The sequence below is a fragment of the Pezoporus occidentalis genome, unplaced genomic scaffold (assembly GCF_034315485.1).
Source record: "Pezoporus occidentalis ecotype Australia unplaced genomic scaffold, CSIRO_AGI_Poc_V1 ctg187, whole genome shotgun sequence".
Classification (NCBI taxonomy): domain Eukaryota; kingdom Metazoa; phylum Chordata; class Aves; order Psittaciformes; family Psittacidae; genus Pezoporus; species Pezoporus occidentalis.
Genome location: NW_026913715.1, coordinates 879,295 through 904,856, shown reverse-complemented (window position 1 = coordinate 904,856; position 25,562 = coordinate 879,295). Strand labels below are relative to the sequence as shown.

The following is a 25,562-nucleotide window of genomic DNA, read 5'->3' as shown; positions in this document are numbered from 1 at the left end:
GCCCCACCAGGAGATACTGGACATGTGATGTGGCTGTGTATGCTTCTTGTGTTTGGAGTTGGCAGTGGAACTGACAGACCAGAGAGAGCAGCATGCCACTGCCCTTCATCACCTGTCATCAAGCACTGGAGGAACAATGGATTCGGGAGTGCTGGCACAACTCACACTGACCAACAGGCTTTTGGTTTTGGTGGTCGTTCAAAAGAAACTTCATCCTTGCAGCACCCTGGGCCATCGTGAGACACTGGTGTGCCACCAGCTGCAGTGGGATCCTCCTGCTTCCAAAGGCAGCTTCCCACTGAGTGGCAGAGGGACACTATTTCTCACCAAAGCCCAGTGTTCCTCACCCAGACAGAGCTGTGGAAAGGTTGTTCCCATTGACAGTCATCCCTGTCCTTGCAGATTTTGATTTCCATGTTCTGTTTTCCTGCAGCTCCTGTGCATCCCTTTCAGCATCCCTGCTCCCTCTCATGCCTCCACTCCCTGCTTGCTCCACACAGCACTCTCAGGCACAGGGTGCCTTTCTTCTTCTGCCTGCCCATCCTACAGGAAACCATTTGAGATCTTGGGCTTGAAAGATGGGGGATGAAGGGTCTGTCCTCTGACCTGCCCCACATTTGCCTTGCTTCTGTAACGTGTCTGGGTGTCTCCTGGCAGCCACTGGGCTACTGCAATTGCCCTGGCCATCCTCCAGCCTGGGGCATGTGCTCTGTGGTGGCAGGTCACCTTGTCTTCCCTTCATGTAGTGCCACCACATCTTGTTTCTTTTTCCTTTGAGGAGTTTGCTCTGGTCAAACTCACTGGTCTGACTGGTCTTGAAGGTGTTTGATACCTGTTGGGGCTTTCCTGCCTTCCTCAGTCTCTTCTGCTGTCTAATTGCTCCTCTGGTCGTTGCTGTGCTGACTTTCTTCATGCCATGAAGCGGTGCCCTGGACCCCTCCCCAGCCTCCACAGGGGCAGCTGGGGCCTCAGGGCAGGAGCAGTCAGGAGACCTGCTCTCCATCTCTTCAAGGCTCTGATCACAGTCCCTGAGCACCTGGGGGATCTGCCATGGGTCAGGGGCTCACCTGCAGTAACTCTCCATCTGGAGCCACTGCTTCATCCCAATACAAGTCTGCTCATTCATCTGGGCAGGCCACCACGCACCAAGCTCAGGCTCAGGAGAGAGTTCCAGATGCTGTGACAATGAGAGTGTTTCCAAGTCAGAGGTGGGAGGTCCCTGGTGTGCTGGCTCTTCTCTGGGACACTGATGCTCATGAAAGCAGTCAGTTTTTGAGTGAGTGCTGGAGAACGTGGTGTAAAGTGAATTTTTAACTTGTGGGTCCCTGTGCGAAACATGGGCTGAGGAACTGGGAAGAGCTGCAGGAAAGAGAGGAGGCATTACTGGTGTAGTTCTGGCAAGAAGGCTAGTGACAGGCAGAGGTGATCAGGTGCCATCAGCTCCAGCCTTGCAGCACCCAAGACTTTGCTTCACTTTGCTGACCACCTTGGGTCGAGGTGCAGGCACATCAAGGTGATTCATAGCTGGAGGCTGCAAGATGGATTGACCAAGTTTCTGGGTAAATCGATGGCCCCTGAGGAAAAGTAACCAGTATCTCATCGCTGCAGAATATTCACTGTGCCCTGCTGCAGCTCCACTCTCCTTGGAGGCAGTTGTTACTCCAGGTATCACTGTGATCTGAGCAGACTCTCAGAAGCCACTGCAGAAATCCTCACTGGATGTCATCAGAATTGAAGGCAGACCTGGGCTCCAAGCAGATTTTGCCTCCTCAGATGCTCTTCCTTGCAAGGACCCAACTCGGAGCAATAAAAACCCTGTCAAGCTGTGTCCAAGGAGAAGAAAGGAAAGATCACACGGCTGCACAGAAAGGAGAGCTGGCAAAATGTCCTGCCAAAGACTGGTCTGAGTGCTCAGGAAGAGGCAAGCAATTTAGTTTGGAAAGCAATTTGCAGACATAAAACCTGGCTGCCTAAGGAGCAACCTGGGAACATGAACCCTTGCATTATGGGGGTGCAAAGGGTCAGGTTCCTGGAAGCGATCAGTTCTCATTGCCATAAGATGCTGTGAAATGGAAATCAGAATAGAGCCATGTCCTGTACATCATACACAGATCAGGGCTGCCCAGCTGGGGTGAGATGAGGCCAAGAAGAGGTCAGACTATGTCCCACCAAAACCTGCCAAGCACTATCCTTCAGGCACAATCATGTTGGTGTTATTGTCATGGTCACAGGAAGATCCACAGAGCACTGTGCATGCTGCTGCAGGGTCAGTGCTCCTGAGGGCAGAGGCTGTTGACCCTCAGCATGCTGCCTGGAGGAGAGGAAACCTCCAGAAGTAGGTTTCGTGCTCCTGGCTCCTTTGGGGCCAAGCAGCAGAAGTGGCTCAGGCAGGAGACAAGGGGAAGAGCAGGGTCCCTGCTCCAGTCCATTTTCTGCAGGGGCAGTGCATGCTGAGCCACCCACCCCCAGTCCAGGTATGATGCTCCAGCCAGCAGCACGGAGACCACCAAGTAGTGACCCCCACTATGTAGGGCCAGGTTATGGGCACTATGGTCTCCAGTAGCTGCCACAGAACTACGAGGTGCCCTTGGCCAGCCATTGCACCAGGTAAAAGCTGCAATGTCATCCCATGATCACCATTGCTTCATATCGCCACGCTTTGAGCCAACATGGGACGTAGACAGCTTTGTCTTTCTCTTTTGGATGGCAACAGAGCTCCAAAAAGCTGCTCCCTCCTTGCAGGGGGTGAGAAGTTCAGCTGAGACACTTCACTTGCTGTGAACTCTCTTAGGGTGATTGTAATGATAAGACCGATGGTAGTGATGCTAATACTCTTAATTGTAACAGTTTGCCTTTATCCAGCACTTTCCGTACACAACATTTTGTCCTTTACTTCCACAGTAATTCCATGGAACCCCCCCACCACTTAGGCCCTTAGAGATGCGTAGATTGTTTCTGAGCTTAAGATAAAAATGTCTTGCTGAAGAATTCCCCAGTCCCACAAGGGAAATGCAACCGCATCGCAACCGCTGTGACACTCAGGCTTGCTCTAACCGGTACGGCTTTGCACCGTGACGCTCCCGTGAGAGCTGAGGCACTCTCTCCTGATAGTGGTTTTTGCGAGCTCCAGCGTTATAGAGACCCTTTAGCAAACAGTGGAGGAGGAGGTGGATGTTGGATTGCTTTACTACACGTCATTTTCAACTGTTTATAATATTCTTCTGTGTCTACATATTTTCTCTGTGCACATTATTCATCAGAGTAAAAAAAGGAACTATGAAAACCTCGACCAACTTTCCTATGACAACAAGCGAGGACCCAAGGTATATATGCATGGAAATGCACGCCGCCCACCAACCTAACTAGCAAATGACAAATAGCCACAGCCACCAGAAAAATAAAATAAAAGAAAAATAAAAGAGAAAGAGAAAAAAAAAAGAAAAGAAAAGAAAGCAAAATAAAAATAAAAAAGATCCGTGACTATGTTTCTTGGTAGCACGTTTTTATGTTGAGATAGCTTGGTTTGGACTTGAGAATGGAAACGTAGCCAGCTGACCCTGGAAGGATTTATTTTTGAAACATGCATGTGAACCAGTAATTAACTTGCAAGTTTTTCTTTTGAATTTTTTTTTTTGGAAAGTTGAATCAACCCCCTTTCCTCCCCAAAGGAAACGGTTCCTTCGTGTAAGTTGCTCACTTCTACTCCCAAAGGTTAACCCTGTGCAATATGGTTTTTTTTTGTGTCATTTCCCATGTTTTTGAAAAACAACACTCGTTTGAGTTTTCAATTGCATTTCAAAGCCTTTTTCTCTTTCCTGTACAATGCACGCCTCTTTTTGGGTCTTGATTGACTTCAGTTTGCATGCACAGTGCAAAAAAAAATGAAACCAAAACCAAAAAGTCAAAACCTTAAAAGAGAAAGAAAGGAAGGAAAGAAAGAAAAGAAAGAAAAGAAAAGGAAAAAAAAAAATAGCTATAACCAACCTTATAGATCAGACTTTTGTGCAGTTTAATGAATTCTCTTGACCCTTTTCTAGATAGCATGGCTCTCACAAGCAGTCCTGGGGCTCCCGCACTAACCAGCTTTGCTCACACCAATCACAGGCTGAGAAAGTGCTTCAGTTTGACCCAGGAACCAAAAATGTGACATCGCTGCTGCTGGAGGCAAAGGAGCTGGAGGCTCGAGTCATCATCCTCTCTGCCAGGTAAGGCAGAGCCACCCCTACCCCTCCCTGCTCTGATGTCCTCACTCTCCCCTTTGCAACGCTGCCCGGCGCTGCAGGCAGTGCAGATGTGACTTGTCATCCTCGAGGAGAGAGTGAAAGAAACCCTACAGAAAGCCCTGTGTTGCAGGTGGGTGCTGGATGCTGCTGGCCAGGGAGGTTGCAATCATGAGCATGGTGGAGATGTCTGGGCTGTTCTGCAAAGTGCTGGCAGTCATAAAGGCAGCAGTAGTTACTGGTCATCCTGATGCACCTTTGAAGGGGAGTCATATTGACCCTGTGCCTGCAGGTGGTGAACAATAAGGAATGGGCCAGACTTGCAGATGCTCAGCAGTGCTGGGTGCTGTGGGATTAGATGAAGTGAAGAGAAAGATTCCCATTGCATCAAGGAATCAGCCATTGCCCAAGAGAAGCGGTTATCAAAGGAGGCTGCCTGGAGGGGATGTGTTTTCCCTGGCACTGCCACCCCATTAGGGTGAATACAGGAGCAAAGGGGCCATCCAGCACCTGAAGCCACATTGCCATTCCCTTCTCGTTGCAGTGAGGATGATGCGGCCATGGTGTACAGATCAGCAGCCATGCTCAATATGACGGGCTCCGGCTACGTGTGGCTGGTGGGGGAACGGGAGATATCAGGCAATGCCCTGCGTTACGCCCCTGACGGTAGGCACCGGCCAGAGGAGCCTGTCCCACTGCCAGCCAGGCCAGGACGAGTGGCACAGCCCTCCCGGGGACCCCTTGGGCTGGGGAACGCGATGCCATGGTGGTCCCAAGTGAGGGGAGGGTCCCACACATTGCTGTCTGCTCCCCTTGCCCACAGCAGTCCAGCATCCTTGGCCACGCTGCCATGCTCGAAACCCAGCTCACTGACCATCACCTGGGGGAAAGGCTTGGGCACAATGGGGATGGAGCACAGCGTGTCCATGTAGCTGTCCCAGTCCCCCTCCTGCAGGCATCCCAGCACTGCTACAGGTACTTCCCCTGCCTAAAGCTCAGGAAACTGCCCAGCTACATCCAAGGGGTCCTCACCCCATAACCATGTGCTTGCTGGTCTCTAAGCCCTGTGCATGAGAGTAACACTGGAGCTGCCAGTGCACCCCTGGGTACTGACTTGCCTCCTCCCCTCTACTTGCGTCAGGAGTGATCGGTTTGCAGCTCATCAATGGGAAGAACGAGTCAGCCCACATCAGTGATGCTGTCGCAGTGGTGGCCCAGGCTGTGCATGACTTGTTTGAGAAGGAGAACATCACAGACCCACCGCGGGGCTGCGTAGGCAACACCAACATCTGGAAGACGGGACCCCTTTTCAAGAGGTATTTGAGAAGGGGTCCTGCTGAAGGGAGCAGAGGACCCGCTGGGGGAGAGCTGGAAAAGGTGGGAGCATGTGGAAAAGATGCAGGAGGGCAACATGGAAGCCTTGTTCAGCGTATACGTCACTAAAGCTTTGGGGCATGTGGCACAGGACTGCTTGGACTCTACTGCATGATTTGATAAGGCTACATCTCTCCTTGGAAAACCAGGACATGGGCTGAAGCATTGGCCCCACTTTGTTCACGCATCATCCTGGTGCCTGGCACCAGTTTGATCCATGGCAAACCCATCCTCTCCTGGGCAACGCTAGGGAGCTGGGATCAGTGTGGGCAAAGACAGCTCTAGAAGGAAGAGATCTGGGGGCCAGCATCTCCTCCAGGCTGGATCTCAATCCTGTAGGCAGAAGAGGGGAGAATGGGGGTTTCTGCAACATCAGGGTAGGGGGATATTGCTGAGACTGGAGCTCAGTGCTGCAGACACGTTTCTTGCTGATCATTTCAGGGCTGAGGCACAGGTCAGCGTGCTGCAAAGCAAAATATGGGTGCAAGAGATCTCCATGCATGGGACAGGCTGCTCTCTGCTGTAGCAAACAGTGGTGTTGTGGTTTTGGGTGATGGGTTCTCAGCAGATCAGAGCATGCGTGTGCTGGATCCTGCTGCCATGGCCAGTGTGATCAGCAGAGGCTGCATGTGCTTCCCAGAGCCCAGTCCTTGTTCTGTGTGGGGTTTCATGCTGCATCACTGCAGGTGCTGGAGTCACAACAACCTCTTCTTCAGGCTGGGTCTGGGTAAAGCAGCAGTTGCTTTTGCAGCATGGCTCCTATGTGAAGGGCTGCAACCTGGCACCAGGGTGTTGCTGTTGGCAGTGGGCCCTCATGCCAGGGGTTGCTGACAGCAGACATCATCGTGGTGTCTGTGGGATGCCCTTTCTGTAAGTCTGGGTTCTGTTGAGCATGGGACCTGCAAAGCCTGAAGATTATTTGAGAAGCTTTTCTGGCATTCGTTGCAGCAACACAATCTTTGGCATGAGTTGTTCAAACCTGTTCTCTGTGGTGCACTGCAAGTGGCTTGGGTAATTCTGTGTGTTCACTATTGTCTTTCCAGGGTTTGGGGACTGGTTCTCCCCTTGGTGGGCTGTGTGCATACCTGGGGCACTACCCAGGCTGAGATGGACTGGTGCCAGACAGAAGTAACAGGAGGGGTGGCATGGGCACAGCTCCCAAGGGACTCCCAGGGGAAGGTGTCTGTGGGCACTGTGGGACAGATCATTCCTTAATGGAATGGGACTGATCTGGTGGAAAACAAGGGGCAGTGACAACAGGTATGTTAGAGCAACATTCAGGAAACTGACTTCATCCACCAGGAGGGAATGGCCACAGGTCTATGAACAGACGATAGGTAGCCCTGACTGGACTCCTATAGCGTAGTGGGCATATGGCAGGCAACTGAAAGACAGCATTTACCTTTCTGATGCCTTCTTAGGTGCCCACACCAGAATTTCTAGGTTGCCCCCACTGTGATTCTCTCCATAGGGTGTTGATGTCCTCCAAGTACTCGGAGGGTGTCACTGGCCGGGTGGAGTTCAATGAGGATGGGGACAGAAAGTTTGCCAACTACAGCATCATGAACCTGCAGAATCGGAAACTGGTCCAAGTTGGGATTTACAATGGCAGCCATGTACGTACAGGCCTGGGCAGGTTGGGTAGGAGGGGTGTGCGCGCTGGGCATCTACCTATGGCCTCACATCTATCTCCTTCCTCTGGGACTGATCACAGGTCTTGACCAATGACAGGAAGATAATCTGGCCAGGGGGAGAAACAGAGAAACCTCAAGGCTATCAGATGTCAACCAAGTTGAAGGTAACAGCAAGTGGCAGTAGGTGTGGAAGGTCTCCTCAGCTCTCTGCATGCAGGGCTGTGAGTTTATCTGCCTCCCAATTCCACTGCCTCTGAAGCTATCACTGGCATTTGCAAACCCAGGGCATCTACTGTCCTGGAGAGGATGTAGCAGAACTCATACAGTGGAGACCTCATAGCAGCCTTCCAGTATCTGAAGGGGGCCTACCAGGATGCCAGAGAGTGACTCTTCATCACGGGCTGTTGCCATAGGACAAGGGATGATGGGTTTAAACTTAAACAGGGGAAGTTCAGGTTAGATATAAGGATGAAATTCTTTACTGTGAGGGTGGTGAGGCACAGGCACAGGGTGCCTGTGGTGAATGCCGCGTCCCTGCTGGTGTTCAAGGCCAGGCTGGACGAGCCTTGAGCGACATGGTCTAATATGAGGTGTTTCTGCCCATGGCAGGGGGTTGGAACTGGATGATCTTCAGTTCCTTTCCAACCCAAACCATTCTATGATCCTATGATTCTAACTTGTAGAAGGTACTGGAGGGCGTCCAGATCTACAGCACAGCTGCCAGCTGGACACAAACGAGATAGGGTGGATTTCAATTGGAAAGAGACAGCTGGGAAGAGGATATGAGAGAGAACAGCAGTGAAGGGATGGAAGGATCAGGTGTTCACCATTCCTCATGTCTTGGGAGCCTGAGAGCACCTGACACAGGTTTGCAGGAAATACAAGAATGGGCTCCTTTGGCTAAGGCACAGTTCAGTTTTGGAGCCGCTCCTACTCGACAGCGCAGAGGCACAAGGAAACAGGTTCCAAAGGTGATTAAACAAACCAGTGGAGCGTGGGAGGGCTGGTGGCTGCAGGGTTGGGTCAGGAAATCCCTGAAGAGCTGATGGCCAGAAGCTGGAGGTCACACAGGGAGGAAGGAGGTCCCTCCACTCTGGCTTTGCTCCTCATGCCTTTCCCTTCAGTGTAGCCTCTTCAGTGACTGGACCCTGGGCAGGCTGGTCTTACCAGTATGACCTTTTATTTGTCCTGCTGTCCAGCATGGGAAATCACACATTCCCACTGGCAAGGAGCCCTTATTCCTGCAAAGGTGGAGCAGATATGTTGGGATGCTGCTTTACTGAAAAGGTCCAGGGCAGGACTGGAATATCTGCATCAGCTTGAGGCAGTGTGACAGTGTCTAGAGCACCATTCAGGGCACTAATCCTGGCTATATGGTGGCTTTCATCTGTCCCCATTAAGGAGAGGGGTGTGAAAGGCCTTGAGGCTGAGGTGAAAGTGCCACACGAGTTGGATGCTGATATGGCTGTTATTGATCCTGGTTGCAGCAAAAGCAAATGTTTCCCATGCCAAAGCCAGGTCCTGCTGCTGGGCCACATGGTTTCATGTGCTGAGATGGCAGCTGAGGAGGGCACCATCGCATTTTTGGCCATGCTTGCATAGAGAGGGCAGCTCAGCTCCCCACCCACGGAAGCATTGCTCTGGAGGAGAACAGAGACAAGCAGGTGTTGTCCTTCACCTTGCAGATCGTGACGATCCACCAAGAGCCCTTTGTGTATGTGAAGCCCACACAAGCAGATGGGACATGCAGGGAGGAATTCACCATCAATGGAGATCCTGTGAAAAAGGTTTTTTGCACTGGACCCAATGAGACCATCCCAGGTAACTCAGTCTGGTGTGAGCACAGTGGCTTTCCCAGCCCACCCAGATGATGCAGGCTCCTCTCCCAAAACAGGGTCCCAGGTTCAATCACACAGGAAGCCCAGAGGATGATGAGGAGAAAGGTGACAACGCATTCAGCCCCCAAACACCCTGTCAGCTCAGTCCCACAGTAGTGCTGCACAGTGACTGGGCACTGGGACCAGGTTTTTGACCCCAACAGATGACTTTCCCATCCTCTCTCTCCTGGGTGGACTCCAGGGCTGGTTTTGGGTATTACATCCCATGTTTCCGTTCATGCTCCAATTCTCTTTGGCTTGACCTCAAGCAGAAGAGAGAACCCAGAGGCACATTAGCACTTAATGCATGGGCACTAACACCACCAGTTTCAAACCATTTTGTTATGGCAAGCCTGTTTCAGTGTTAGGAGCAAGCACCTGGTGGGAGTGGGAGCTTCTTAGCAATGCCAGGCTTGCCCAAGTCCACGTGCACTGCTGTGCCCCATCACTCCCCTGAGTGGCACAGCTTCTCCCCAGCCCTGAGCTGTTTCTTGTGCTGGGTTGAACCAAATGTGTTCATGACAGCACAGCCTCCATGCGCCAAGCCCCTCTGACCCCTGCAGTGGGTCAGTGGCACCAGCTCTCAGACCACCTCACTGGGACACAGCAAAGGAATGAGAACCCGTTGCCCTAGCTTGACAGCACCCATAGGCGATGGAGGGAGTGGGAGATGGTGATCAAGGCAAATGGCCCTGCCCGCACAATGTGATTACATCTTGTAAGAAACCAGAGCCATACAGGTGGCTGCTCTTGCTGGGACAGCCATGGGTCCCTGGCAAAGGGACCTGCCTCCACTCATCACCCCCATTCTCTCCTGCCTACAGGCCGCCCCACAGTGGCACTGTGCTGCTACGGGTTCTGCATCGACTTGCTCATCCGGCTGGCAGGGGTGATGAACTTCACCTACGAGGTTCACCTGGTGGCTGATGGTAAATTTGGTACCCAAGAGCGGGTGAGTTTGCACAGCCTGTGAGATATCTTTGCCTGTATTGTGTGTATTGGAACACCCCCAGTCCCTTCTCCAGAGGAAGGGTGGGAGGGGAATGCAGTGCCATGAGTTTTGGGGTCCTGGCTATGGGGGGCAGGTGCCAGGGCATTGGGATGATCCTGTGTTGGCTCCCTGGCAGGTTAACAACAGCAACAAGAAGGAGTGGAACGGGATGATGGGTGAGCTGCTGAGTGGACAAGCAGACATGATTGTGGCTCCCCTCACCATCAACAACGAGCGAGCACAGTACATTGAGTTCTCCAAGCCCTTCAAGTACCAGGGCCTCACCATTCTTGTGAAGAAGGTATGGGCTGGGATGAGACGTTTTGTAGAACAGGGGAGGTGCCCCTTGCTCCTCAGCTTGCGGACATGTGCATGCTGCACCATGTCCTTGCTCACCCACTGCAGCCCCCTGCCCACCCCAGGGCATGGCTTTTAATCCCACCCTTTGCTGTGGGATTCCAGCCTCAGCTTTCCCATGTGGCAGAGCAAGAGGAGCTCAGAGCAGGGCAGGGCCCTCTGGAGTGCAGTCGGGTGGGCTGGATGCAGGCACGATGGGTTCCAGCGCTGCTCACCTCTCTCCTCTGTGCTAGGAAATCCCCCGCAGCACCTTGGACTCGTTCATGCAGCCTTTCCAGAGCACGCTGTGGCTGCTGGTGGGGCTCTCTGTGCACGTGGTGGCAGTGATGTTGTACCTCTTAGACCGATTCAGGTGAGTGTGCTTTGGGTCACCCAAGGGCTGGAGGGGACAAGGGGGGATGCTCCTGGGAACCGTCCCTGGTCCCTGCAGTGTCTTGCTCAGGCACAGCCCTGCAGCCCTTCGAGAGGCTTTCAGAGGAGCTAAACACTGGGCTGAGGCTCCTTGCTTCTCTGGCTGCTTCTAAGTTGAGAGATATGTGGGGTACCTGCCACTTGGATAAGTGGAAACATGCCTGTCAGACCAGGTGCCATGCTGGTGTCCAGCCAAGGGCAATGTCAGCTCCTGGCCTCTGAGTTTGTCCCCTTCCTTGGCCCCGAGACAGCTCCTCTGAAGGGCAGGGAGCCTGTCCCCACCTCAGCCCTGTGCCTGGAAGCTTCTGTGGTCCATGTCACAGTGGGAGAGGCTTGAGCTGGTCAGGATCAGATGATCTTTCTGGCCTGGAGAGCAGTGTGATGGGACAAGCACCAGCATGAGCTGGGCAGAGCTGCATGCAGAGGGCACATGCAAGGCTGTTTAGGGCATAAGCACATTCTGTAGACATGAGTGGTGTAAGGCAGCATCAGGACATTTATGGCACAGTGGATTGCCCTGGGAAACAGAATAAGGGATATGAGAAGTGGTTCTTGTTTTCCAGCCCATTTGGCCGGTTCAAAGTGAACAGCGAGGAGGAGGAGGAAGATGCCCTGACCCTGTCCTCGGCCATGTGGTTCTCCTGGGGAGTCCTGCTGAACTCTGGCATTGGAGAAGGTGCATCTCCACATGCAGTGGGACTGCTCTGTCCTGCGGCCCCATCCCTGAGCTGAGGGAACAAGTTCCCTTCCACTGACTCCTTTTGTGGTAGGGCTGATGCCCTGAAGGGACCTCATCCCCTGAGCCTTCCCTGGAGCAGGCTGTCAGGAGATTTGGTGATGGCGGTTGTCATGCCTGTGGCACTTGTGCAGACCATCACTGATGGGAAATGGGTCTTTCTTGGGCTGCTTCTCCTACCCAGGATTACGCATACATCAGGGTGAGGCACATCATGCTCTGGAAGGAGCTGGGTTCCTTGGTTTGGGCAGCGCAGAAGCTCCTTGCAGAGCTGTCAGCAGCGAGAGGGTGCACATCTGTAGCTGCCATTGATTCCATGTGGGGCAGACGTAGCTTTGGTGGCCAAGTCAAGCCCTTGTTGTGCCAATCTCATCTCTCCTCTCTCCCTCCAGGTGCTCCCCGAAGTTTCTCTGCCCGTATTCTTGGCATGGTGTGGGCTGGCTTTGCTATGATCATTGTGGCTTCATACACTGCCAACCTGGCAGCCTTCCTGGTGTTAGACAGGCCTGAGGAGAGAATTACGGGCATCAACGACCCCCGGGTAATGACCCCTCTTTTGCTTTCTGAACCCAGGACACCCCCGCTGCCCACCTCTGAGCAGAGATGCCTCCAGTGGGTACCTCGTGACTCATATAATGTGGTCTGCAGTACACAGAGACCTCCTTTAATGTGGCTGTGGGTCTGTGCCAGGGGATTGAGCCCTGGGAGTCTCTGCCTGGGGCTGATGTTGGTGGGTCTGAGACCCTGTGCTGGGTGGGAATGGACAGACATGGGGAGGCATCAGCAGGAAAATAATTGTCCAGGAACAGCACATACCCAACCGAGCTGCCTGCCAGTTCCTGGAGAGCCTGCACTAACCAACGAGGAAACGATTCATTATAGATGAGTTATAGCTAATGAAACTGTCCCAGCGGTGCAGTCAATACTCTCAGCAGATACCAGAATGCCTCAAACCCATTTCCTGCTCTGGCAAGGGTACAGCCGCAACTTACCAGCACAGGCACACAGGAATATGCCCCACAGCAGTGCTGACCCACAGCATCCCACACCCTATTGTGCCCTCTTCCCACAGCACTGCCAGCCCTATGGCATCCATAGGCCTCCTGCATCCTCAGTGCCACAAGGTCCCTGTGCCATGGCATCCCTTGCCCCACCACTGTGGTCCCAGAGCATTCACTGCCCCATGGCATCCACTGCCCAATGGCATCCACTGCTCCATGGCATCTTCAGCTCCACTGAGATCAAGGTCTTCTCTGGGAAACAGGTCCCCAAAGGAGATAGGAAATTAGGAAGCATGGTTTTGGGGTGGGGCAGTTTGGTTGATGAAGGACAGAAGAAACAGGAGCCCTTTCTCTGCCTTTCAGCTGCGCAACCCCTCTGATAAGTTCATCTACGCCACGGTGAAGCAGAGCTCGGTGGACATCTACTTCCGACGGCAGGTGGAGCTGAGCACCATGTACCGGCACATGGAGAAGCACAACTACGAGAGCGCTGCCGAGGCCATCCAGGCAGTGAGGGACAAGTGAGTGGGGCCAGCATTTTGCCTGGCCATGCTGGCAAGAGCTCCAGGGAGCTGCGGTTTTGTGGGATGAGGAGGGCTGATGCAAACCTGGAGGAAGCTGTAGCCAAAGCATGGCTTGACAGGACCGGAACAGTTGGTGCTGGGTGGGATCTTCCTAGTTCTAGTGCGTACCATGTCTCTGGATGGAGAGCACAAGGTCTCTGAGGAAAGGCAGAGTCAGAGACCTGTCCTTGCCCATGGCCTACTTTTCTGGCCGCTGTGCTTGCTTCTGTGCAAGGCTGGGTGACTTTGGGTCCCATGTGAACCCCTCACACTCCTCCTCCAAAATGTTGCCAACCCTTTTGCCTCCCAGCACAGATGCTGCTGCAGGAGGGTGATGCTAATCCGAGTTTAAGTTAGGGTTGGGAGCACCCTCACTGCTCCCACAGTGGCTGCAGGCACAACCTTACCTGCCTGTCCTCTCTCTGCCCAGCAAGCTCCACGCCTTCATCTGGGACTCGGCGGTGCTGGAGTTTGAGGCCTCCCAGAAGTGTGACCTGGTGACAACGGGGGAGCTTTTCTTCCGCTCCGGCTTCGGGATCGGGATGCGCAAGGACAGCCCATGGAAGCAGAACGTCTCCCTGGCCATCCTCAAGTCTGTACCCAGCTCTTGGCATGGGGCTTGCCCCGCATGCTGCATGTGTTAGCATGCAAGTAGCCTTGTGTCAGGCACTGGCACTCCTCCCCAAACCCTCTGCAGGGACACGGGCTCTGGTGGCTGCCCTGTTCCTCCTGGTGAAGGGAATGTGCCTGAGCAACCAGGGTGGGCACCCACATCCCAGCTCTGCTCGCAGGGCTGGGGAAGGGAGCAGAACAGGGCAGGGCAGGCAGCAGGAGCTATGCTGGACCACAAGCAAAGCTGGCAAAGAGCATCCCTGAGGCCACCCAGCACCAGGTTCCTGTGAGCAGTGGCAGGGTGCTGCCACTTCTCCACTGGTCTCTGCGAGCTCAGCCTGGCACTGCACTGCCCTGGCTTGATGTTCCAGGGGTTTTCTTCCAATTCTGACAATTCCTCTTAGGCAGAGATACATCAGGGCCCCTGATGAGTCCAGATAAGGCTTTATACCAGCATTAGCTTGCAGTGTGGGGGACCGCAAGTCGATCTGATATTACAGATAAAATGGGATTTTGTTGTATTAGTTCAGAAATGCCACACTCACTGCCGCCAGAGGAATGTGGTGATGGAGTAACGGGCAGCTGGGAAGCAGCAAGTGGAGGGAGATTAATTTTAAGGAGAGACAAGGGTCAGGACCACCATGGTCCTGCCTGAGGTGTGGAGATGAAAGGCCTCAGAGAGAGGATAGGGAGAAAGAAGACACAAGCAGGAGCCGGGGTAACATAAGCACCCATGGGACTCTGTCTGTAGGGTGGTCTTACTATGGGGATGGGTAGCAGCGAGACAGAAGGGACTTAGGACAACAATGTGAGCAGCTTGGAGGGGCAGCAGGAGGCCTTGGTGTCCTGCTGGGAGAGGATGGGGAAGCCCAAGGGGTGCATGCAGCCAAGAGGGCAGGGGGATGTGCCAGGGACAAGAGGGAGGAAGGCACAGGGAGACCTGTGGTGGGATGTGCGCTCTGTGCCCGCCTCCATCCAGCATCTGTCCAGGCAGGAATGGGCACTGCAGGGATGTGGTTTGCTTCCCCCCAGGAGACGCCAAGTTGCTGGGGAGTCCCAGCCCTCACCATGCACAGGAGGGAGCTGCCAGGCAGAAGTTTTGCCCTGATCTAGGGGTGCCGGTGATGACCAGTCAGGACTGGGGTGCTGTCTGAGCTCCCAAGTGGCTCTGGGAAGGGGGGAACATGCAGGAGGGCACTGGGAGACATAGCTCATGTCACCTCCCTGCAGCCTCTCTCCAGGCACTGCTTACAGCAGTCAGCTCCATCCCTCTCCTTGCGAACCGAGCTTACATGAGGCTCTTTTTGACAGCAGCCAGCCAGTTCTCCATCTCTCAAACAAGGGGCAATGGCACCAGGCAGCTCTGGGTGCTCCCGTGCTTGTGGAGAGTGGCTGCATGCAGGGCAAAATGCAAACACATGAAGTGCAGGCAGCCACTGCAGATAGGCCACACATTCTCTCTGTGCAAGTTCTACCTGCACACGTGTGTGCACACACATGCAGTCAGCCATGCATGCACACACACCATCAGTTCGTGTGTTCGTAGGCTGCAGACAAGAGCAGATGGAGCTCTTGAAAGCTCTAGGATGGAGCATGTGCTCCAGCTGCCTGTGGCTGGTCCCCAGTGACTCCTGCCTGTCTCTTTGTGCTTCCAGGTCCCATGAGAACGGCTTCATGGAGGATTTGGACAAGACTTGGGTGAGGTATCAGGAGTGTGACTCCCGTAGCAATGCCCCAGCAACACTCACCTTTGAAAATATGGCAGGTTTGTTCTGCAAACCTCTTTCTTCTTCTTCGCTGGGTAGCCTGCTTTCGCTCAAGACATTCTCCTCTCCGGGGCTCTCCTCTCAGGCCAAAGCTCTGCTTCTTCTGGGTTTGTGCTTTCCTAGAGCTGGGAGGCTGCTGTTGGGCTCCAATCCCACCTTACCTGAAGCAGCTCTGCAAAGCTTTCCCCACCTTCCCTGGGGCGGCTTTCTCATCGGTGGGGCTGTCCTGCTTTGACCATTGCCCACCTCCCTCCGCTCTGGCCAAACTGTGCTGTCACAGTGAGATCAGAGCTGTCACCAAGGCAGAGAGAGGGGAGCAGCACCTCGGGGGAGGCGAGAGCAGGCAAGGAGGCAGCGAGGATCCTGCTGCAGGAGGGAGGTGGTGGTGAGGGGAAGCCCCCAGCCCCATGGAGTGTGTCCTGGCTGGGCCCGGGCAGTGGGCAGGGGGCAGGAGGAGGATAATGAATACAGAAGGGTTTTTTCTGGGTCCCCTTTTGCAGAGACTGAGAATTACTCCAGACTTGCTCTCCCTTTGCTCTAAAAATGGTCCTTTACCCAGCCAACCTAGTGATGGCCCTTCACCCAGCCAACGTGGTAATGGCCCTTCACCCAGCCAATGTAGTGATGTGAGATGAGAGGTGTCTGATGAGACCCCAGCCTCACCAGTACCACGGGCCAGGGCAGAAGCACTGAGAGAGGGAGCACTTTGCTGCATCTCCTAAGACACACCACTAAAATTGTGACCCCTGTGGGCTGCAACTGGCCCAGGGCAGCACAGAGAGTGCAAAGCTCCCCAAAGAAATCAATATGAGCACCAGAGATGGGTTTCTGGTCCAAACAACCCTATAGCCCCAGAGGATGGTGTCTGCCCTCAGAATCTCTGCAGCACAGCCCATGCCCTGTGCCTGACCAAGAGGCACTTGCATGGACATCCAGCACCCCATCACCCTTCTGCCCATCACCCTGGTCCCCAGCCTACACAGCACCAGCCCTGCTCTGCTGGGTTCCCCACCCCAGCCCCTCCAGGACTGCAGAGGGATGGCAGGGGGCCAGGGAGGGGACACTGGGTTGGAGAATGCTCCTGTCGCTGAGCGTGGTGCAGAGGAAATGAAGCGTCGTGTTGCAATTGCCATTGCCCCCTGTAACTTTGCTGCTTATTTCAGGTGTGTTTATGCTGGTGGCTGGAGGTATTGTTGCCGGGATATTTTTAATATTCATAGAAATAGCTTACAAAAGGCATAAGGACGCGCGGAGGAAGCAGATGCAGCTGGCGTTTGCGGCCGTTAATGTGTGGAGGAAAAACCTGCAGGTAGGACAAACCGTTTTTAGAGCAAATCTCCAACAGGTGCGTTTTCCATTCCTTCACCAAACCAGTGAATGCAGAGCTGTGGATTAGCATGGGGCCCTCCCTCCCTTACCCCAACTCCAGCTGGGCCTTACTGGGCACTCAGTAAGCTCTAGGGTGGGGTCCCTGCCTTGTCCCTGAGAGATGTCCTTGGATGATGCCAAGCTACAGCCAGGACAGAGACCTGACCCGAATGCCCCAATGGTGCTTGGGATGGGGACTTTGTGCTGCTGGGGACCACGTGCCAGATCCATGACAAGCCTTGGCCAAGCAATCAGTGATGGCGTGGCTGCCCTTGCAGCTCTGCCCTGCTGCCTGGCTCCGGCCATGCTCACCAGCACACAGGAGGGTTAATCCACTGTCTCTAAGCATCCCTGCCCAGTGCTCGGGTGGAGAAATGCTCCAGGGATTGTTTCCATCACCTCTCCCCCACCCAGCCCGCTCCCCAGGGATGTGGCAGCCCTTGTCATACCTGGGACCAGCTCCTAAAAGAGGTGGTGCGTGCTCTTGTCATTTGGAGACAAAGACGTCTCCCCACACGGGAGCCAGCGATGCCGGTGCCTGTCAGCACCAAGGCTCCCCACAGCCCCTTTCATGGGGCCATTGTTCTCCCTGGCTTCTCCTATCCCCAAAATACCTCCATGCGCGGGAGGGACAGTGATTCCTGGCAGTGACACTGAGCCATGGGCATGGCCATGGGCCACCAGCCTCACGCTTCCCTTGGTTTTGGGGCTGAGCCCCATGGTGCCCCCAAACCCCAGTTTAGGGCAGCTGGAGGCTCTCTCTGGATCACCTGAGCTGCTCTTCTTCCTTGGGGCAGTAAACTGGCATTCAAAGAGCAAGAGATCCTTTGGGTGACTAAAGGAGACTGCTGTGCACAGCAAAGCCAGTGAATGAAAGAGAGAGAAGGGGGGTCAGGGACCCCAAAACAAGCCCGGAGCGGTGTCCCTGTGGGAGCAGCGCTGGCTGGGGCATGCGGGTGGGCTTCCCGGGTGGAGGAGACCTGCTGAGAGCAGCGAGGGGAAGCACGAGGCCGGGCTGCTGTATCCTGAGAGCTCGCTGGGTTCAGTTCACTGATGAGAGTCTCGGAAAAAGCCGTTCCTCTATATTTTTTTTTCCTTTTTTTTTTATTGTTTCTTTTTTTCCTTTGCTTCCAAAAAGCAGCAGCAGCAGCACCGAGGGGGTTAAGGCTGCTGGGACAGAGCACACTAGTCGCACTGCCATTTTTCACTTGCCAACCTTCTAGAAAATACTGCACTGGGTCCTTGGGCAGAGTCTGTGGGACTGTGAGCAAAGCATGCTGCCCTGTGGGGGTAAACAGCCTCATGGTAAAGAGCCGTTTGACATTGTAAGACTTTTCCACAGGAGGAAACGTCAGAGCACTAGTATCTGGTACATTGCTAGAAGGTAGGCAAGTGGAAAGATTTATTTGTTAAAAACAAACAAACAAAAATAATGGTTTTTTTTGGGATCACAGTTTTGCCATGGCTATTTCCTGAGATGCCATGGAAGAAAAAAAGGCATTTCATTCCATTCATCTTGCTTTCCTTTTCCGTTTGTGCATGTCCGCAAAAGAGAGAACTGAGAAGGAGGAGCAAATGTATCCCCGAGCATGCTCTACGCACCAGCGGGATACATTTTGGTTACCCCCGTGCGGTAGCAGAGCCAGACCTGGTCACTCCGTCCCCCGTCGGAAAGGTCACACTCATTGGCACGAAAGCAATTGGGGAGGAAGCGTCCTCAGCGCCCGCGGCCGAGCGCGGCCGGTCCCCGCGGTTCGCTGCCCCCGCGCCATGGCGGCTGGTGCTCCCAGCCTGCGCCCACCAGGTCCGACTTGCTAACACCAACGCCTACAGTTTTCAGTTCTGTTTCTCTTTGAGTTCATCCCGACCCCGACGACATCATAGCGCTAACGCTTTGCCTCCTCCCTTTCTTTTCCTTTAACCTTTCGGTTCCTTTTAGTTTTGTTGTTTTCTTCCAGTTTTTTTTTTTTGGTGGTTTCTTATTTTTTCTTCTTTTTTTTAAATTTTTTCTTTTTCAACTTGTTTTACTTTGAACAAAACCAAAACCAAACCAACCAAACACCAACAATCACGTTCGGCTTTGCACAAATGCCTCATTCAAATTTTTTGAATACCTTTTTTTTTACAGAATATCCATACAATGACTTCTCTTTCAATGCAGTCCTCTCTCTATCTTTGTGGCACTACGATTCAGCCTCACAAAAGGCCATGAGCAGTTATGACATATATGTTTTTGTAGCGGTAGGTGCAGCATCTCACCTCTCGGTCTAGCCAGGTGGAAGCGAGGGGCAGGGTGCCAGGCAGAGCATTCCCAGGAAGCAAGGTCAGGCAACCAGGAGAGCAGAGATACTCCCCAGAGGAGTTCCCAGTACTCCATATGCGAGGCCAGCCCTGTTAGCTGTAGCATTGTGGTGGCCGTGCTGTAGGCATGGGTCACGGAGGCCCTTGGAGGACTGGGCATGACAGGACACCTCCAGTAGCTTTCCCAGCTAAATGAAGGACATGACACGGGGCAGTATTCAAATAGATTTAGCGTTTCCAACAACACACTAGAGATCTAATCACTTATACATATTCATTTTAGGATAGAAAAAGTGGTAGAGCAGAACCTGACCCTAAAAAGAAAGCCACTTTTAGGTCCATCACCTCCACCCTGGCCTCCAGCTTCAAGAGACGTAGGTCCTCCAAGGATACGGTAAGAGGAAGAAGAACAATTCTGCCCTCTCTCTTTCTCTCTCTTTCTCTCTTCTGCCATCCCATCGACTGCCACACACCCATCCCGAAGCTGCCAGTGTACATGCATAGCTCATGTTCGTCACCAGTCAGTCAGTGAGTCAGTGAGTCAGTCATCCCGTGTACCTGAAAGGATGCTGGGATCCTGGAGGGCAGGCAGGAGGTGGCTTGGAGTCCTGTGATGAGTTGGGAGATGCAACCGAGTTTTTGTTTTGTTTTCTTGTTTTCTTTTTGCCTGGATGATTTCTGATGTTCCTCTCTGTGCTTCGCTCACCTGAACCGGTGCTGACCTCTTGAAACCAATGACATTTTCTTTTCAATTTTTTTTTTCTTTTTCCCTTTCTCCTATTCCTGAGTGTTCCTGTACCTGTTTGTCATTGTATGCCTAAAAACAATCACTCCGATTTAATTTGGGCACCGTGTCACCTCACCAAGACCCATGCGTGTCACATTCTCTACATGTGATTTTTGTTTGTGACGATTAGCTTTCGGGATGTAGTCCTCGGCACAGGAGCGACAGCTGCCTCTGGTTATGGTCAGCAGTAACGCAGCTCTAGAAAAGAGACGCAAAGGCTTGAAAGAGGAGGTTGTTAAAGACCCAATCTTGGTTCAAACTTGTGCTTTTCCGCCTCAGAGTAAAACTGCTCTCATGTAACCAGAGAAAATTTCCAAACTGCTGCCTCTAAAGCCAGCTGTTTCCAAATGTGCAAACGTGTCCGCTCGTGCTGGAGCTTCGGGCACTTCAGCGTCAGGTTGGGCTGTTGGTCTGTCGGACTGAGCCGGTGTCCCTCTGCATGTTGCCGTCTGTTGTATGACACTGCACTGTGGCTACTCTGTTGTCTCGTGTGGCAGCGGCCACTGCGTCTTGCTGCCCGACCTCCCGGCGCGACGGGCTTGACGGAACCTCCTCCCCGGGGCGACCGGCGGGTTTCTGCCCGGGGTTGCTCAGAGCAGGGTCCCCGCCAGGCTGCGGGGGCAGGGGGGACGGTGGCAGCGTGGGGATGTGGACCCCGCAGCGGGATGGCCCGTCCCTGGCCGCAGGCTCGCGGCGCCTCGGGGAGCAGCATGCGGTATCGCAGCGGGTCTCTGGGCCACGGCTCTGTGCACGGAACGGAGGTGGCTGCCTTTGACACCAAGGCAGGCTGCAGCCCAAGGAGCTTGTGGAGCACCCATGGGACACAGCCCTGGGACAGCTGAGCCCTCGGCTGGGCTCGGCTGCCACCGCCTCACACAAAGTGCTCCTTTCACTGTCACCTCAAAGCCTGGCAGGCATGGGGGGGGGGTCCACACTCTCCCCACTCACCCCACAGGGAAGAACTAGATGATCTTAAGGTCTTTTCCAAGCCTAACCGTTCAGTGATACCAACGGGCATCCCTGTCATCTTCTGTGCTGCCTTCATGCTCCCTAGGTGGCACCTGTCCCAGTGATGCCCCCATGGCTGGTGTTCCCCATCTCCACTGCTGCAGCCCAAGCAGCTCTGCAGGAAGGTTACAGGTTGTGTCTTGGTGTCCTGAGACCCAGCCAGGGGAGAGGAGACAGAGATGGGCGGGTGGTGCAGGGGGGACAGGGTGGAAAGAGTGTGGAAGATGGACAGAAAAAAGGGGAGAAACAATTCCAGAAAGGTTTGCTGGGGGAACCTCAGCATGTCCTGAGTAGACCCATCATGTTTTGTTGTGTCTGAACAACTCCAAGGTTAGGAAACCATCTCCTGGAAGAGCAGGAGCATCAGGGTGCAGTAGGCACCTGAGGGGACTGGTACCTGTGTTGGAGAGGGGGAGAGCCCAGGAGCAATGGGGCAGCCGGTGTGAGGCACCCCTGGTACCTGTCATGCTCCCTCTTTGGGAAGCATCCTGGGCCTGATTCTGCTCCCTGGTGTATCACACACTTTACACCACATCACTCCACAGTGTTCTCTGCCCTAGGGTGGGAGCACCCCAGTGCCCTGGGCTGACCAGCACCAGAGGTCCCACGGAGATGTGGAGCCATACTCTCCCTTTCCCTCGCCCAGTGGGGACTAGCACAGTGTGGGGCTCCCCACGTTTTTGGTCCTGGCCATGCTCTTCTTGGCATGTTGCTCACAGGAGGCTTTTGGAGCGAGTTGGCCCCACTCATCCCAGAAGATGGCCCCTGCTTTGGGGGCAGCTCCTGCTGCCGAGGAGCCTGCCGCAGTCTTCTGCCTGCCATGGGGTGACATGGCCAGGGTCCCAGGACATAATCCCCAGGGAACCAGGCTAGTTGGGTCAAGAACAGCCTAGCAGAGCCAAGATCCAAACCAACGTGGCCGAGATGGAAACTAGCAGGTCCAAGATCTGGCTATTGAAGGAGGTCTATGGTGGAGCGAGCTTTGTGGTGATGTTGGGCAGACCAAGAGCTGGTTGCTCTGCAGGTTGAGCAGCCAGCGGGAGGGTGCTGCCACCAGCTCATGTCATGGCCTGCCATTTGGTGCCCTCCGCTTCCATACAGCAGCCCTGGCTCAGAGATCCCAGTGCCCTCCTGCTGTGGAAGGCCCCATGAGTACATAGCATGCTGGGACACGTTGCCTGGGGTCCTTGTAAAGATGAGAAAGCAGCGAGGTGCTCTGATTCATGATGCTCTGCAGAGCCACGGGCCCACACCAGGTCTCAGATGGGCTTGAGAGCCGATGGGGCTGGAAGGCCAGGCTGACCCCAGCCCCATGGGCTCTCCTGGCTAGCGAGCGAAAGACGCAAACCTGGTGGCCTTGCTTCTTTCCTTTTCGTTGTCGGGAGTTTTAAAAATGGATTCTGCTCTGCAGCCCTGCAGAATGGTCCCTCAGGAGTGCCAGAGAGACAGGCTGGCACCATGGAGCCAAGACAGCCCTGGGAAGCTACCACCCCACTCTGAACGTCCTAGCGCCCACCATCACCCGAGCTGCACAGCCTCTCCGCGGCACATCATCCCCACCGCCCCAGGAGGAGATGCATGTGTTCCCCATAGGCAGCTCCTGCAACTCGAATAGCACTCGCAGAGCTGACGTACTGCCATCCATCGCAGCCACCCACGATACTGCAACCCCACAGAAGCCATGTGAGACGCATAAACCACACAGACACCTTCCGAGCCGGCACATTTCGTACAGACACGTTACCGAGGTGCACAGGTCCCATTAGCCCCACCACTGCAGCCATCACCAGCGCCCGCAGAGCCACATGCCAGCCTGCGGGTGTCCCCCCCCAGGGCACAGCATGACACACGTCCCACGCCACCGCCAAGCGAGGGCCCGGTGCTGCCATGGGGATGGTGCCAGAGCTGGTCGAGAACCGAGGGGGTTCATGGAAACAAAGGTCACCTTTTCAGTGAAGGATCAGCCATCCCAAAGCCAAACGCTTCTTGGCTGAGAACCAACCTAGTTTTGGGCCTAAAAGAACCAAAAGTAGGTCAAAGACAACTAATTTACTCTTTTTTTTTTTAGAAGAAAGTTGATGTTTTCTACAGCAAGATTGCATTTAGCTGGAATTCTAATTTTTAATTGAAAAAAAAAAAAACCAAACAACTCCAAACTCCAAAATTCTTCCAGAAAATCTTCCACCAGCCAGGGACTACCATATAAGCCCAGATTAGGTTGAAGTCATTTTTAAAGACATATTAAGTTCTTGTCTATATTTTCTTCCTGGTTGTCATTTAAAGTTTTTGGTGCCTTCACTTCACTTCCATACCTTAACATGTTTGAGTCTCTTCTACGGTTAATATTGATTAATTTCTTCGCTTTATAATGTTTGGTTTGGGGATAATTGCACCATCCCTGTAACATAATTTACCCTAAATTACTAATATGTGCTTCTAGCATTAGTTCTACTTTAACATGGTTTTGATATGGCAGTTTTCTTGCTTTTTTTTCATTTTCTTTTCCTTTCTATTTTTATTTTTAGTTTTTATTATTAAAAATTGCATGCATGAACTCTACACAAGAAAAAAAAAAGTAAATGAGAATGTTACCCTGTGATAACTCTGTGATTGGAGGAGATATGCTTTCAAATCAAAAGCCATGCTCTTGTATATTAATTTTTCTGGCCAGATTCCCCACTTGGATTGGTTATTTTAGCGTTTCCCACCCCCAGAGCTGTGCAGAGAGGCCAGAACGCCCCAACCTGCCCTGCTACACCTCCGAGCACCGCAGTCACACGTACAGCGCACCGAGACACACGCACACCCGCATGCACACACCGCTCCCCCCTGCTTGCATCAGGCAGGGTACTGAACAAAGGAGCTTTCTTCAGCCTGTTCCTTTTTGTACCTCGAGTTCCTCCTTCTTCTCCGGCAGTGAGTCACCAGCCTCTCCCCTTTCCCAGTCGCCTCTCCTCCCTGCGGGAATCGAGCCCCGTCCTGCGAGCACACGCCTCCGGCCATTTTGCCATGGAAAAAGAAAGATTGCGTTTAGCTGGAATCCTTGTTTTTCACAAGGTGGGGGCAGCCACGCCCATTTTTGGGGTGAAAGGGTCGTTTTTTGGTGGCTGACAAATAACCCCAAAAAGCTCCCTCAGGGTGGCAGAGCGACTTCAGGTTCTCCTCGGCCGTTCTCCGTGCCAGCTGGTGACGGCCAAGGTATTGCCCCTTAGCAAGGCAAAGCCACAGCAAGGAACATCTCAGAAGCTCTGTTTTAATATTAGCTAGTGCCGTCAACGATAGAATGATCCTGTGAGATGCTCCCTGGTTGTCCCCAGCACATGAACTGGAGAGATAGGAGCGTGCTGGCTCACACTCCTGCCCCAGCATCTCCCCACCAAGGTGTTCTGGTGAAGCACAAAACCGGGCAGAGCAGGGCAGCCCCAAGGACCCCACGCAACACCTATGGGGACCCAGAGCTCCCGTGGCAGGAGTCAGGGTGCAGAGCCACACAGGGTAGCCACAGGGCCAGAGCCACCAGCAGCACTGTAGGGGCCACAGCCACCGCTGACCATCGCAAGATGGGTGAAAACCCATCACCGAGGAGCCCACGGGGCCCAGCAGAACGGCAGCTCTCCTGAGTAGTGTGGTAGCAGATGTCACTGGAGAGGGTCTACACTGCAGCACTGGAGACCCACTGAGACCCTTTTCCTGTCCTGACACCCACTGAGGTCCCCAGACAGCAGCATAAGGTGCTCAGTGCCACCCGCTCTCACAGCAGGGCTGGACAGGGCTTCTTCCAGTTCAGGGTTTGGAGAGTGGAACAGGGAGAGGAAGGGAGTATGGAAGGAGGAAGGGAGAAAGTAACTACCCAGTTGTAAAGCCCTGCCTGGAGAAGAAGGACTTCTCTTTCTCTTGCCCATTGAAGGGTGTTGCTGCTCTCATTCTTTGCTTGCTGGTGGGACTGCAGCTGGGGACATTTCTCCCAGGGGGTATTTGCCAACCCCCCCACCCACAATGAGCGCAGAACCCCAGATCCAAGCCACATCCCCAACACAGGCTGTATTGTCACATTAGCAATCGACACCACAGTTTGTCAAGAGTCACCCGCACCACACATCTCACCTGTGTGAAAGGACAGTCAAAGCAGAGGCACTCGAGCAAGGAGGTGAAACGGCCTGGCCTCAAAGCACAGCTTGATCTGGCACCAGAATGATGCCGAACCCCAGCCAGACCCTCCAAACACAGGTTCAGCCATGGGCTGGGCTGGTGAGTCACAGGCTTTGTCTTGAAGCTCCCCCAGCGCAGCGAGGGGCTCGCTCAGCAGAGACGCGCTGCCACTGTGGGAGCTGCGCCGCGCTCCTGGGCGTCCTCCCTGCCCGGCCATGGGGTGCTTGGAGAGTGTCTGCAACGACCTCTGCACAAGCTTGGATTGCACTGGGAAGGGGACCTCAGCAGGCAGTGGGGTTTGGGCCGTTTCATCGCCCCCAGGAGATATCCCGTAGGGACACATGGGATGTAAGTGCGGCAAGTGCCAGAACTGCCTAACACTTCTTTCTCCTTGTCTGTGTCTTTGT

The 25,562-nt window shown here is 53.8% G+C and overlaps 1 protein-coding gene across 16 annotated transcripts in view; it reads left to right on the top strand.

Moving 5' to 3' along the window:
• The window catches only part of GRIN1 (glutamate ionotropic receptor NMDA type subunit 1), a 39,054-nt gene that overhangs the window by 11,846 nt on the left and 1,646 nt on the right, over positions 1–25,562 (top strand). The window contains exons 4-22 of one of the 16 annotated variants that reach the window (XR_009964286.1): positions 3,261–3,323; positions 4,105–4,205; positions 4,765–4,886; positions 5,362–5,536; positions 7,066–7,210; positions 7,309–7,392; positions 8,914–9,049; positions 9,930–10,057; positions 10,233–10,397; positions 10,687–10,805; positions 11,428–11,540; positions 11,993–12,141; positions 12,965–13,122; positions 13,595–13,756; positions 15,432–15,541; positions 16,706–16,851; positions 18,463–18,714; positions 19,495–19,605; positions 22,418–23,035. Coding sequence is in view for 9 of the 16 variants with exons in the window: in XM_062615992.1 (XP_062471976.1) it covers positions 3,261–3,323; positions 4,105–4,205; positions 4,765–4,886; positions 5,362–5,536; positions 7,066–7,210; positions 7,309–7,392; positions 8,914–9,049; positions 9,930–10,057; positions 10,233–10,397; positions 10,687–10,805; positions 11,428–11,540; positions 11,993–12,141; positions 12,965–13,122; positions 13,595–13,756; positions 15,432–15,541; positions 16,706–16,851; positions 18,463–18,714; positions 19,495–19,605 (2,439 nt within the window). In the remaining 7 variants the exon portion in view is untranslated. Of the gene's footprint in view, positions 1–3,260; positions 3,324–4,104; positions 4,206–4,764; positions 4,887–5,361; positions 5,537–7,065; positions 7,211–7,308; positions 7,393–8,913; positions 9,050–9,929; positions 10,058–10,232; positions 10,398–10,686; positions 10,806–11,427; positions 11,541–11,992; positions 12,142–12,964; positions 13,123–13,594; positions 13,757–15,431; positions 15,542–16,705; positions 16,852–18,252; positions 18,295–18,462; positions 18,715–19,494; positions 19,606–22,417; positions 25,255–25,562 lie in introns of those variants that run through there. The other 15 variants (XR_009964285.1, XR_009964288.1, XR_009964287.1 and 12 more) reach the window with 15 other exon arrangements.